This window comes from Anabrus simplex, chromosome 3, assembly GCF_040414725.1.
Source record: "Anabrus simplex isolate iqAnaSimp1 chromosome 3, ASM4041472v1, whole genome shotgun sequence".
NCBI lineage: Eukaryota > Metazoa > Arthropoda > Insecta > Orthoptera > Tettigoniidae > Anabrus > Anabrus simplex.
Window position 1 is genome coordinate 78508887 of NC_090267.1, and position 14531 is coordinate 78523417.

Consider the following 14531-nt stretch of genomic DNA (forward strand, 5'->3'; position numbering starts at 1 on the left):
CTTGAGTCCAAGTTGAAGCTCCAATCGAATTTTATTGTACATATTTTATGTGGGACACCATTTGGCAAAATGTTTGTTTACCTTTTTAATGTGTCAAACATGGCTACATGACTTCAATGAATCGACTGGTCAAAAAGTTAAAATATTACAGATTTAAGCCTACAATCAAATTTTACTATATATTACATCAACAACCTAACCTTTTAATTAGAAATATTAAGGTGTACACCTTATAGAAATATGCCTATTTTACTGACCTCAATTTGTGTATGTATATACTATTTTAAACATATAATGTATATTTTTAATCCACCATTGTAATCACACCAAAAGAGTCATGATCTATACTTGTCTTTGTTTAATTATTCTTGGCTGATGATGACAGGGAATCTGTCGAAACGGGTACCGAATGTACAAAAGTTGTGATGTTTTAACTGTTATGTAAAACTTTCACACAATATATAGTATTGAAAAGGTGGAAATTATTGTCCTTTCCTTGATGTAAACAGTTAGCACTATTAGCTGCCGTCCTCAGTGGCCTGGGTTTGATTCCCGGTACTGCCCGAGATTTAAGAATGGCAGGAGGGCTTGTAGCTATATGTGGTTAAAACGGTACAGGGTAGCTCCAATGGGGGTGTGCCTGAAAAGAGCTGCACCACCTCTTGACAAGGACACGAGTTTACTTCGTCTAGCTCTGTGGTTTTTTATTTATTTGCTATTTGGTTTACTTCGCACAGACACAGATAGGTCTTATGGAGACAATGGGATAGGAAAGGCCAAGGAATGGGAAGGAAGCGGCTGTGGTCTTAATTAAGGTACAGCCCCAGCATTTGCCTGGTGTGAAAATGGGAAACTACGGAAAATCATATTCAGGGCTGCCGACAGTGGGGTTTGAACCCATTATCTCCCGGATGCGAGCTCACAGCTGCGCGCTGCCAACCGCACGGCCAACTCGCCCGGTGCTCCGTGGTTGAATGGTTAGCGTGTTAGCCTTTGGTCCAAGTGGTCCCATGTTCGATTCCTGGCTATATCAGGGATTTTAACCATCATTGGTTAGTTCATCTGGTTGGATTGGGTATACCAGACTTGTAGGTCACCTATAGGCGTCATTTCGAAAGACCTGCACTAGGCCTTTCTGGAGACCACACATTATTAATACTGGAAGGAAGTTCTTTCCTCTGATAACAGTAACTTTGAACGGCAGGGACAGAGGCTTCAATATGTGCAACAAGCAAAGAATGAACTAACAACTTCAGCACATATGCAACAGACCATAACACACCTCGTGAAGAAGACTTTTATAGGGCGTATCGCACATGAAGGACTGGGACACTTAGTATTAGTTGAAGGTATGATGAAATTAACCAGTACATTCAAATACTGGAAAGGAGAGTTGCTGGTAAGCTGCAGAAGAGGTTTCCGTATGGTGATTGAATTTTTCAGCAAGGTTTGGCTCCTTGGCATACTTGAAAGCAGTGAAGAATATTCGTGACCTAAAAGTGGCCAGGGAACTCTAGGTATTAATCCAACAGAAAACTTGTGATCTATTCTGCAAAAGGAAACTCGCAAAACTTCACTACTTCACAAAAATATAGATCACAGGTTCTCTATTTATAGTGTGGTTTCACAATGATGATGATGTGTCTAATTACAGTATGGTTTTGCAATGATGATGATAATGATGATGATAATCTTAAAAATGTGTGCTCAAAGGCTGTGGAATCGATGAAAAATCATGTAAACCAACTTAGAAAGCTGGACATATTAGCTATTAGCAAATAGCTTATTAGGTGAAAAATAATGAAATGTGTATGGTATTGTCATGTTCCAATTAATTTGCATGGCATTATACATGCATTAAGAACTGTCCACCAAACCTCTGAATGTAGTATGCAGCACCAGCTTGACCTCTTGCACAGTACATAAACTCACTCACCACTATGCTCTTCCGACAATATTGTGAGGAAGTGCGTGGCCCTATTAAAAACCATTAGTTCCTAACAGATAGCTCATCTGTCTGAAGCTTGATAATTCTAACTTTATCAAGGTGACAGCTGTAAACACACATAACGAGCTCCTACAAAGCTACACAGAACAGTAAGTGTAGATGAGTATCATAGTATCAACAATATCAAATACAACATGCAAACTTGTTTCTTTTATTGAACTATTCATCGCTGTAGAAAACAGGTGATGGGGGAAAAAAAAAAAAAAAAAAAAAAAAGTGCGCTTTATTTCATTATTTGTTCATAGCATCACCAATTCATAATCACTGAATAGTTTATGCAATGTAAACGATGTTGTACATACAGTATATGCACATGGTTTAAAGTTTTTGTTTTTTCTATTTGTTTAACGTCGCACTAACACATTGAAGGTTTTCAGCGATGGAAGGGTGGGAGATTGGGAAGGTAGCAGCCATGGCCTTCATTAAGGTACAGCCCCAGCATTTGCCTGGTGTGAAAATGGAAGACCACGGAAAACCATCTTCAGGGCTGCCGACAGTGGGTTTCGAACCCACTATCTCCCAAATGCAAGCTCACAGCTGCGCGACCCTAACCGCACGGCCACTTGCTCGGTATGGTTTAAAGTAATTTGAAAGAAGCTGAGGATGTTCTTGTAGAACAAAACATGCCGTTCTTTGTTTAGTAGTGTGCATTTTTAACAGGTATGTTATGGTGTTATATACTATATTTTAATAATAATAATGTTATTTGTTTTACGTCCCACTAACTACTCTTTTACGGTTTTCGGAGACGCCGAGGTGCCGGAATTTAGTCCCACAGGAGTTCTTTTACGCGCCAGTAAATCTACCAACATGAGGCCGACGTATTTGAGCACCTTCAAATACCACCGGACTGAGCCAGGATTGAACCTGCCAAGTTGGGGTCAGAAGGCCAGCGCCTTAACCGTCGATGAGCCACTCAGCCCGGCATATACTATATTTTAAACTTGTGTGTTCAACAGATTGAAAAGCCTTTGCATTACATCCTGGGAGGGAAAGTAGCTGCTGGCCATAGGTGAGGAAAACCACAGAAGACTTAGAAGAGGAATACAGGTCAACAGGGGCAGTATTTTTTTGGCAACAGTGATACACCCAAAACTTTTCGTATCTTTGTTGCCTAATACGACCTTCTAGGTGATTTAATACCATATTTTAGCAAAATGACCTCTCAAAATATCATGAAAATTGCAAATTATTATTGAAAATGCTCTAATAAATGTCTGAGATTTTAATTATCGTTAGTTTTCTTCTCAGATGCTTGGTAGCAATGTATGTTCTCTACACAAACGCACACAAATAATCAGCAATGCTCTACACTTCGCAAAGAACTTGAAAAAAATCGAGAGCAATTTGAAATAGAAACAACAAAAGCATTCATGCAAACCAACATTCCCCTCGAATAATTAGATAATCCTGGTATGAGGTAGAGGATGAAAAAGTATATCAAAGGTAACATACAGTAAATAATCCAATCTTTATTGTAAAATACGATGGTATCGGTAGGCCTATATCAAATAAATTGCCTGTCTGAATGGCTCAGACTATTAAGGGGCTGGCTTTCTGAGCCAAAGTTTGCAGATTCGATCCTAGCTCGGTCTGATGGTATTTGAAGGGGCTCAATCACATCACCCCCATGCCAGTAATTTACAGACACGTAAACGAACTCCTGCGGGACAAAATTTTGACACCATGGTATCTCCAAAAACTGTAATAGTAGTGGGTGGGGTGTAAAACCAACATCATTATTATAGTATTCATTTCTATACTTTTATCTACAGGGGCTGGTGCCCTTCCACAGGTAAATACTTGCCACAAAAATTACATTCCACTTGATTAGGCAGAATATAATGAGGAAGTGAAAGAAGCTGTGAGAAATAGAAAACTGATAATTCACTAAGATAAAACTACCAATCGGAAAGCGAAAGCTGCTTTCACAATTCTGTTCCGGTAAATACACTACTTCAGTGAAAAGTCTGCAGAATGTTGATTTGCAACCGTGAATATTCACACTACCTGATCAAAGTTGCAACAGTATCCTAGTTATTCAATCTTAGAACAACCAAAACTTCAGTATATTATAGAAAAATAGTTGCTAATAGTAGATATAAATCGCTGATACCTCGAAATGAAGATAGGGGAGCCGGTCCTGGTATATGAATTCATACATACCTCTTTACATTTCAAATTACTTGTCTCCAAAGTACAAACCAACCATAGTTTCAACATTATCAGTATGCAGAGTTGTGTGACAGTCAGGAAGTATCTTTGTGTAAGCAGAGAATATATACAACCATGAATATTTCTCAACTAAACTCGTTTCCTCATCCCGAGGTGGTGTAGCTCTTTTTGGACACCCCCAGTGGAGGGGAGATACATGTACCGTTTTTACCGCATATCAATCTTCCTGCCATTCGTAAATCTCTGGCAGTACGATACCGGAAATCGAACTCAGACTCCTGAGAACGGCAGCTAATTGTGCTAACCATTACGCTGGTGGACATTATTAGCTACAGAACACAGCAAATAACATGACTGATGCATGCTTGTAATGCAAAGGTCGGTGACGAAACTAGGCCTATTTACCTATTTGTGCAACATCATCAGAGCTGCAGTAGGCCTACGCTATGGAGGCAGACATTTCTTAACTACAAAACACAGATTACTGCATGGCTTCGACGCATTTTCATTGCATAGGTCATACGGACGAAACTATTCACAAATATGTGCGATGTCATGAGAGCTGCAATAAGACTTGTACCCGCTTAGAAGCGGAATCATTAGTCTTCCCTCACGAATTACGTTGGGGGTTCTTATATGCAAGATTATTTTCATTTTCTTCATCTCGAAAAGACAGGGGGGGGGGGTCTAATGCATGATGGGGTTTAATACATTAAAAAAATTTTTTTTTGCTAGTTGCTTTACATCGCACTGACTCAGATAGGTCTTATGGCGATGAGGTCTAATACACAAGCAAATACAGTAAAATTAAAATTACTCATTTTGGAAATATATTTCTGGAAGTGGTCAGTTTTGTAGCTGTGAAGTCTTCAAATAAATTTAGAAAATATAGATATTGGCGTAGACACTTAATTCTTACCTTCTAAAAACTCTATGACCCTCATTTTTCTTTCCTTTTTTCTTTCTTTCTTTTTTTTTTTTTAATACGGTAATGGTTTTTAAAATATTGACAAATATTGTGTACAAAATGATCTGAAATAGTCCTAAAAAGACTGGGTTATTGGAAATGAGTCATGAAGAATGGGCAAGAACTGAAAGTGTTAGGTCACACAAGGGCACAGATCAAAGTGTTAAGAGTGAATATGCAGTACTCTCTCCTCTCTGCCAGTACATCATTTCCAAGAACTATCCTACAGAAGAAATCACTCTTGTCAATGCGCCCAACTATTTTTATTCTTCACAGAATGCGAAGGGAGAGGACCAACGGATGGAAGTTCCCTGTTGTCACACTCCACCATGTAGGAACATAAAGCATGGACCTCAACTCACACCAAGAATGATGCCACTGTAAAAGCATGTAGCAAAAATTGAACAATGTACAGAATTAACTTCCTTGGACATAGAAGTATAAAAATTCAACACCATGCTACTAATATTTACATCCAGCGTGACTATAACACAAAAGTTGCTACAAAGTTATTTACACAGGACATTCACACAATTAACTACATGAATCACAATGTGCATGTGCTCAATACTCAAAATTATACAAGCTTATTCGGCACATATGGCTATTTGGCTATTAGTCACCAATGAAGTTTAACATATACACCTATAAACATTCCTACACAACTGCGTGCAAATAACTTTTAACACAACCTCAAGTCAGGATAAGTTACTCTTTCAATTTGTGAAGATATGGCAAATTCAAGTTTTACTTGATATCACTCACATACTGACCCACAGAGATCGTTCACACTGCGAAGTTGTTCTGAGCATAACTATTCAAAAATCAGTATGCATAAAATAAAAAACTCAACAATAGTATTGCTTTAAACACACCACGACCTCTATGGTATTGCACAGAGAACCTAGTAACACCTGTGTTCAAAGCCTCTTCCATTCACTTATCACACATAACCTGAGTTAACATATATTCACTCTATTTTTAAAATCCAGAAATGTAATTTAACGCAGTGAAGAAATGCTGTTGCCCTACATAATAGGAAATGGGGGAATAAAATTAACACTGTACTAGGGGAGGACCATTAAGGAGAAGTACAGAATACAGGAGGTGAAACCAACAAAAATATATAAGTAATCTAACTGCATAGAGAAGACAAACAAGATGAGTTAATTATTTCAAATGCACTCAAGTACTAGGCTTCCAATCATTCCTAAGCTACAATAATTCCACTCAAACACTATTCCTTGCCGGGAAGTATAGAGGAATTAAATAAAAATTTAACATTCAAACGCCAACCAATACTATTTATTACAAATTAATTATGCATATTTTTACCCTGTTTTCAGTGTGTTAAATGCTTTAGATTATTATAAATGATTGAATACTAATACAACACAATCATCATGAAACACAATATGAGAAGTAATTCAAATTAAAAGTCTTTAAATTAAATTAAAACTGAAATAGAAAGTTGAAGAACTATTATATGCATTCACACACTTTAGTTTCTTAGTCTCAAACTGAACAGCCCCTGTAGGTAGGGGCGGTAGAATAACACATACAGTATCCCCTGCCTGTCATAGGAGGCCCCTGGGGGCTCTTAATTTGGCAACCACAGAGCCAATGAGTCCTGGCATTACTTCTACTTATTTGTGCCAGGCTCCTCATCCTATCCAACCTCCCTAAGTCAACACTTGTTCTTTTCCGACCCTGATGCTATTAGGTTCCGAGGGCATCAAGGAAGTTGTAGATGTCAATTTGTAGAGAGAATGGTTGCCTAGTTGTACTTTTCTTAAAACAACAATCACCACTACCACTCGCAGTCTGGAAAATCTTTGGGAAATAGTACACGGCCGAAGAAAATGGAGTACTTTGGTCTTTGGGGGTCACAGAGTTGGAACTGACCAAATGACTAATACACACAAGCACCACAAATATTTAAATCAATCTTGAGCTGCAGACCTTCAGTTCACTAAATATATGCAATTTTATACTAAGAAACTGAAGCATATGAAAGCATCTAATGTACCTCAATTTTCTATTTTGATCTTCATTTGCTTTAAAGACTTGATTTGAATAACTTATCATTGGTCCCTTTCACCAGTGTAATAAAGAACAGACTTCAGTGGTATGGACACATTATGAGAATGAACAGCAAAAGACCTGCCAAAAAATACTTTGACCTTACTGTCCAAAGAGAAAGACCAAGGAAACTCTGCATAGACAGTAAAATCATATGTGGAGGAGAGCAGTCTCAGATAAGATCATGCCCTGGAACAGAAGATGTATAAAGACACGAGGAGATGGTGCAGTGGTGGTGGTGGTGGTGGTGATCTCATCATAGCCTGTGGTGTTATATGTGATGACTGAACTATATCAATGTATATGTTGTGTTAAGGTTTAATTGTTTGTAATGCTGATCTTATGATTCTTAACCCACCGAAAAAGTTCTTAAAACAGGGCAAAACATGTACAAATAACATGTAATAAATAGTATTGATTGGCTAATACAATGTTAACTTTTACTGAAGATTAATAAATCAATACAGGTGCATACAATATTCTGTATCTTCTATTTCCAGAGGAATTGACGAACACACAAGCCCTCAAAGTTGTTGAGGTACCTACATTAAAGAAAAGCTCCAAAGCAGATTTTAAAATATTAACTCACTGGTATGCTTGTCCATGTTGACTGAGATCCTGTTAGGCAGTATATCTCATATTAACAACTAGAAGTATATAAAAAGAAACTGATCTTCGAACTTCACTCAGTCCCCTTCAGTCTTGCTATTTGCTATTTACTTCCATCTTGTATTCTGCCCTTTTCATCTTCCCCAATATGAGTTCTTTTAGTTCAACCTCTCTTTATCTTGTTTTAACTCACACTTCTCAACCCTCAATCCTGGTCAAAATTAGGAAACAGAGAAAGAACAGTTTTTAAAATTCATCAGAAAGACTACTATTTTCCCACTTTTCTCACACTGTTCATCACTTTCTGCCCCTCACTCTCTCCACACAACTAACCATACAGATCATCATATTCAGCTTGTACAACACAAAATCTTTAAAAATTGCATCAGAAATACACGACTAAAGTCATCCCTATGTAGGAACTCTCCTTTTAATGAACCCAAACACAGAACTCGCACAACATAAACCACCCTTTTCATAGTTGGTACTTGTCCTGTCAGGTTACAAGCCTGATGCTATCCTATAACTCATCTGTTGAACATGAAAGTGTTTCAACAATCTGACAAGTGACAGTAAAAGCTACACTAAGTAAATTAAAAAATCTTCCGCTGATCCAATGCTACATAGCAGAAAATGTGAACAAGAAAAAAGGTTATAAGTCAGAAAATCGGTCTCAAGACAAAGATAGTGCTGAGACACATAGCTCTTTAAAAACCGAATGAGTTGTGCCAAGTTCACTAATGACATACTGAACATGATGCTGTATTCTCATCCGTACAGTTCAGGAATTGTTAAAAATTATCAATAAAGGACAGATGAAGAAGTGAAAAGCACTCACTGACTCGCTCAAATTCACACTCACACATTAAAAAAAAGAAAAAAACAGGGGAGAGAAATTGAAGAATTTGCTCCTTTGAATACTCATCCAGGAAACTAAAACTCTTTCTCGTAATGTAAAACAAAAAAGGAAAAGAAGCAGCATATGTTGTCAAACAGCCAAACATGGCATTTTGAGCAATGTATGGTAGTCTTAAATAACTTGCCTTTTCAATTAAAAATTAATCACATTTATAACAAATATAAAAATAATCCAAAAATAATCCTCAAGGGGATGCTAAAAATATCAAAACAAATATACTAAACTTTCTTTAAAATGCTACAAAGTTATAGTATTCTTTCATTATAAAAATAATTCTGTTAAAAGATGTTAAGAAAGCATATTGCACATGCAGTCTGAAGAACTGCAGAACGGAATTATGCCAAGTACAACTAACAGTCATTCTAGAAGTGACTTCAGCATATGGTAAAAGTCTACACAGTATTAAAAAATGAAATCAATCAATATACATATACTACAGTGGTATTATAGGGAGAAGCTTTCATTCAGAAATTAAATATTAAACTACAGTATATCCAAATAAAATATATACAGCTAAAAACTTTCCTTAAAAAGCACTTCCCTAGAGCTCTACAGAGAATAACTGAATAGGATTGGGAACTGGAAGCCTACAGTATAAAAAGGCAGCACCAAGCAAAAGAGCTTTCTTCACTGCGCTTTGGTTTATGCAAGAATTTTTAAAATAGATACCAATTTCATTGATCTTACTGTTCTAAAAATAACTAGAAGGAAAAAAATGTACAGAATATCAGTGCTTTCTCAATTCCACTGCATATAACTTCTGAACGGTATCACAATGAGGTGCATTAAATATCTGACATTCCTGGCTCTGTCTTGAAAGGCATTTCTTAATCAGTTTACAGTATCATGACACTCCAATCATCACAAAGCAACAAGAGAAGTGTTCAGATAGACACAATATGAGCAACTGTTAATCAGTCCCATGGTCGCTACTACTACAACACCAGGGAAATTTGTCCCTTGTCTGAAAAATGAAATCAGTATCTACTTCACTAAATTATACGGGTCATTGAGACCTAATAGAATTGGAGTTATAATTCAGACTTCATCATTATTTACAATTACTTGTACCTAAAATAGGCTAGCATGTCAATACTTGCTGCATGGGACACTAAGTTACCACGTTTAATAAAAACATACTCCAGTCCGTCCACTATGCATAAATATCACCATCAGGGGAGATTCACTGCAATTGCAAGCTCAGTGACCTTGGAGTATCTTGGCCTAAAATTAACTTCATCACAGTTGGGCGAATTATTTACCAAAAATTAAACACTTATTCCATTGAAGAATCTGCACCATTTATAAATACACCCATCTCAGTCATCAATTTCATCTCTCAATATAAGAATGCATATCACAAAACAATACAGTACTTATATAAACACATTTTACCGATTACTCAATGAAATAAGTATCAAGCTTTCAGAAGACAACAATTCTAGAGCACAACGATGAGGGAAGGCCAGATTATAAGATAATGCAAGTACAGTCCTGCCCCTAGCAACTATTGTACTTGTAGAGGGTGCACTCGATGTAAGACGTGGGTACGAAGCCTTCCTCGCCGTCTGTCTGCCTGCGTACCCTCGTCCAGCCATCTCCCTGGTCCAGCTCGATAATGAACAGTTCTTCTCCATCATACATTGGTATCGAACCCTCGCTTGTAGCTGTAGCAAACAAAGTACAATCAATAGGTGTTATGGGCAGTACAGAATGATAAGTCACATGTAAATAGCAGATTACAAATATGTACACACTATATATTCTGGGAGTGATGTGTAAAGTGGGAGAAGAAGATGGACACCATTAAATTAGGAGTGGCCACCTTTTGATAATAACCAATAACTGGTTGAATTCATGAAGGAAATGAACATGCCATCCTTGACTATGGGAGACCAAGTGGAAGGGAAGAGGAGGACTAACAGCAAGGTATGAGGTAGGTACTATCTAAAGCAGAGGTTCTTAAGATTTTTGTGAAACAACATTATTTTACAAGTTGCTTTATGTCGCACCGACACAGGTAGGTCTTATGGCGACGATGGGACAGGGCATGGAGAGGAGTGGGAGGGAAGCAGCCGTGGCCTTAATTAAGGTACAGCACCAGCATTTGCCTGGTGTGAAAATGGGAAACTATGGAAAACCATCTTCAGGGCTGTCAACAGTGGGGTTTGAACCTACTATCTCCCAAATGCATGCTCACAGCTGCACGCTCCTAACCGCACGACCAACTCACTCCTTTGAAAATCTGGTAAAATCTATGGACCTCATCCTTGTAAAACTGAATGCAAGTACAACTTTGCGGGCGATGATTACATTTTATTGGTTTTTTTTTGTTTTTTTTTTTTTGTTTTTTAACGTTGCACCAACAAAGATAGGTCTTATGGTGACAATGGGATAGGAAAAAGCTATGAGTGGAAAGGAAGCGACCATGGCCTTAATTAAGATACAGCCCCAACATTCAGCTGGTATGAAAATGGAAAGCCATTGAAAACCATCTTCAGGGCTGTTGACAGTGGGGTTCGAACTCACTATCTTCTGAATGCAAGCTGACAGCTAAGTGACCCAAACCACAGAGCCACTCACTTGGTTATTGAAACCTGATTGTCTCGTACAGTTTATGATATGCACAATGTATGAATAAAGTTAACAATCTTCTCACAAACTACATTTTTCAGTCTTTATCATGCACTCCATTCAAAAATGAAATACAATCAAGTGCAAACTGAACAAAACAAAAATTTTTAATTCAGCTTTAAAGTTCATTTCAACGGGAAAATCGTTGTTGTTTGGCACGAATAAGATGAGACTGCATACTGGCATGCCATCTTCAAAACCCTCAATTTAGACTATTTTCGCAGCAAATCTTCCATACTGGCAGATTCACACTTCACTCATTTTTAAACAGTGATTAGCTGGTTAAGAATTAGTATACTCAAAACTCATTCACAATAAAGATGAATACAAATATTAATTTATCTGTGATGCTTTATAATTATTACCATAATGGCACATACTCATCTCTCGTCACTCAGCAATATTCTCATCTAAGGATTCCATTCACACCGCACAACATGCTATGATAACTGCAGTTCATCCCGTATGCATTCAAACTGACCACCGGAATCTTAGCCTGGCTTCAACTGCCCTGTCACTTCCTCCTACCTCAGCATATATTGAGTGCCAAGATTGTTCCTGAATGTTCCATTGTTTTGTGATTGATTCAGTAATTTCATACTACTTCTGTTCTCAGACTTCTTGTCGTGCTACAAAAGCAGTGAATCTCAACTTGCAAATTAGTCCGTTGTCAACTGCTGCGACAGAGAGGAAATACTGTGCTGCTTTCCTGCACTCACCTGAATGGCAGCATCATTTACTACTAGGACGGCTTATATCTTTGATCCTGCCATGGGATAGGGAAAATAATGTCTGAATATATGTTTGTTCCAGCCCATCTACGGACTTAAAATTTTTCTTCGGATTAGCTGTTTTATTCCGCCGAGTATCAGGTAGTGCAGAAACTTTTAAGTTCGTTCTCTTGTAAGGTGGAATTTACTCAGTGCCGGACTTGGATAATAGTTCAGTTAAATTAATTTTTTTTTTTGCTATTTGCTTTACATCACATCGACACAGATAGGTCTTATGGCGACAATGGGAAAGGAAAGGCCGAGGAATGGGAAGGAAGCGGCCGTGGCCTTATTTGAGGTACAGCTCCAGCATTTGCCTGGTATGAAAATGGGAAACCATGGAAAACCATCTTGAGGGCTGCTGACAGTGGAGTTCGAACCCAATATCTCCCAGGTGCAAGCTCTCTGCTGCGCATCCCCAACCGCACGGCCAACTCGTCCGATAATTAAATTAAATTTCAAATCATTGGATCTCATTAAATTTCATCTATCTTTATATTTCTTGCAATGTTCAAATACTGCTATAGGAGTCCTTGCGTTGGATAAAGGTTATGTTTAGGGATGCCTTGTCAATACTAATTACTCAAATTAGACTTTAAATGATGAGATGCATCATGAATCTTTCTGTATATAAAATAACATCTTTGAAATTGTAGTCCAGACTTCGTGATATTATGTATACTTGTTTAAATTTTGTACGAGTGCACACTGTGCTATTTGAGTTAGTGTTTTGATTGTAATACCCACAATCAATGTGATTTTTGTGACATTTAAAGAGCTGTAGCCAACGTTTAAAAAAAATTGTAATTTAGGCTTTTTTTTAAATTTTTATTTTACATTTTTGCTACTGGTTGGGAAAAGCTACTTAATTAACCATTTGTAACCTTCCAACAATTAAATAAGATCTTCATAGCTTGTAATTTGTGAGAACTTTAATAATGATGTAAGTACTGAAGAGTGCTGTTACTACTACTACTATTACGGCGCATTCCATTTAATGCAAGTTTGACAAATTTCCTTTATAGGTTGCTTAACAAATTTATTTATAGGTACCTTCCACATTTTCCTCTACACCTCCTGCACGCTTCCTCATCGTGTGAACAGTGTTGTCTCTGCTGTATGAAAATATCAACGGCCCGATCCATTAATATTTAATAATTATTAATAATTTTCCAATACACTGCTACCACTCGTCAGATGATGGCATATCTGACCATCATATTATTATGCAATGCTAAAAGTAAAATTTATCGGGCACCCTTCTGCTGTTTACATTAAAATTATAGTAAATGTTGAAGTTTTATTTGACTTTCATTGACGCCCATCCAAGGACCCCCACAGGACTGCAGACCTCAGATTACAGCTCACTGATCTAGAGAAAAAATACAGAGGAATATAAGGAAATGACAGAACATTATACAGAAAATTAGTGTTGCTCATTAACCTACAGCTGTTTTAGGAAGTAGCATAGAAGTGTGTACAAGAACAGGAAGTTGTAATATTGGGAAGATATTGATAAGTACAAGATCTTAGAATTCCATGGATGGGGCAATAAGAATCAAGAAAGGGAGAGACCAAGTGATTAAAGGAAACACATGCTGAAAGTTACCAGCTATGAATTGGAAGACAGAAGACCTAAGTAACACTACAAGCTTGCTTTGTTGCTTTGTTCTATTAAATTGACTAACCAAAACGATGCCCGTCACAAATACAAGATGTTTCAAACCTCTTAGGTCAAATTGAAACAGGTGATAGTGGGTCCACAACCGATTATATTGAGATAGGGAACCAATGATTGGGAATGCACATTTATTGTATTTTGAACATAAACAGCGTACACCCCATAACAACAACTACGTAGCTCATAGGAATTGTTCAAAGTGATGACCGCCAGTCTCAATACATGTATTGCAATGGCGCAAGCAGTTCTGCTGCACTCTTGCAAAGATCCCGGGTGTCTGTTGTACTCTGGAAGAGGCAGCAGGTGGTACACTGACAGACTTACTGTACACAACTTAGCTCACGACACGTGTGTCATGCATTGCAACAGCGTATTAACCTGTGCCACACGTACACCACTATCGCTGGTGTCAGTTGCCCATTGAATCAGACAGCTTGTGATGTAAGGTGTGTTACTGTGTACAGTGCATAATGTGTGGTCAAAGATGGAACGTTACTAGTCACGAGAGCTGACAGATATGCATTATGTGTACGGTGCGGCAGGATGTAGTGCCCCTAAAACAGCATGAATGTATAGAGAACGCTTTTCCAACAGGTGTCATCCTAACTAGAAGAAGTTTATCTTCATGGGTACCAACTAACGAGAGATGGGGTCATTCATGCCACAGAGAGCCAACCAAGATTCCT

The 14531-nt window shown here is 37.7% G+C and overlaps 1 protein-coding gene across 4 annotated transcripts in view; it reads right to left on the minus strand.

Moving 5' to 3' along the window:
• Positions 1-4801: 4801 nt before the first annotated feature.
• The window catches only part of Cip4 (formin-binding protein 1-like Cip4), a 668861-nt gene continuing 659131 nt past the window's right edge, over positions 4802-14531 (minus strand). For all 4 annotated transcript variants that reach the window (XM_067142577.2, XM_067142575.2, XM_067142576.2 and 1 more), the window contains exon 12: positions 4802-10427. In XM_067142577.2, the coding sequence (XP_066998678.1) occupies positions 10261-10427 (167 nt within the window). In that variant the 3' untranslated portion in view covers positions 4802-10260. The remainder of the gene's footprint in view (positions 10428-14531) is intronic.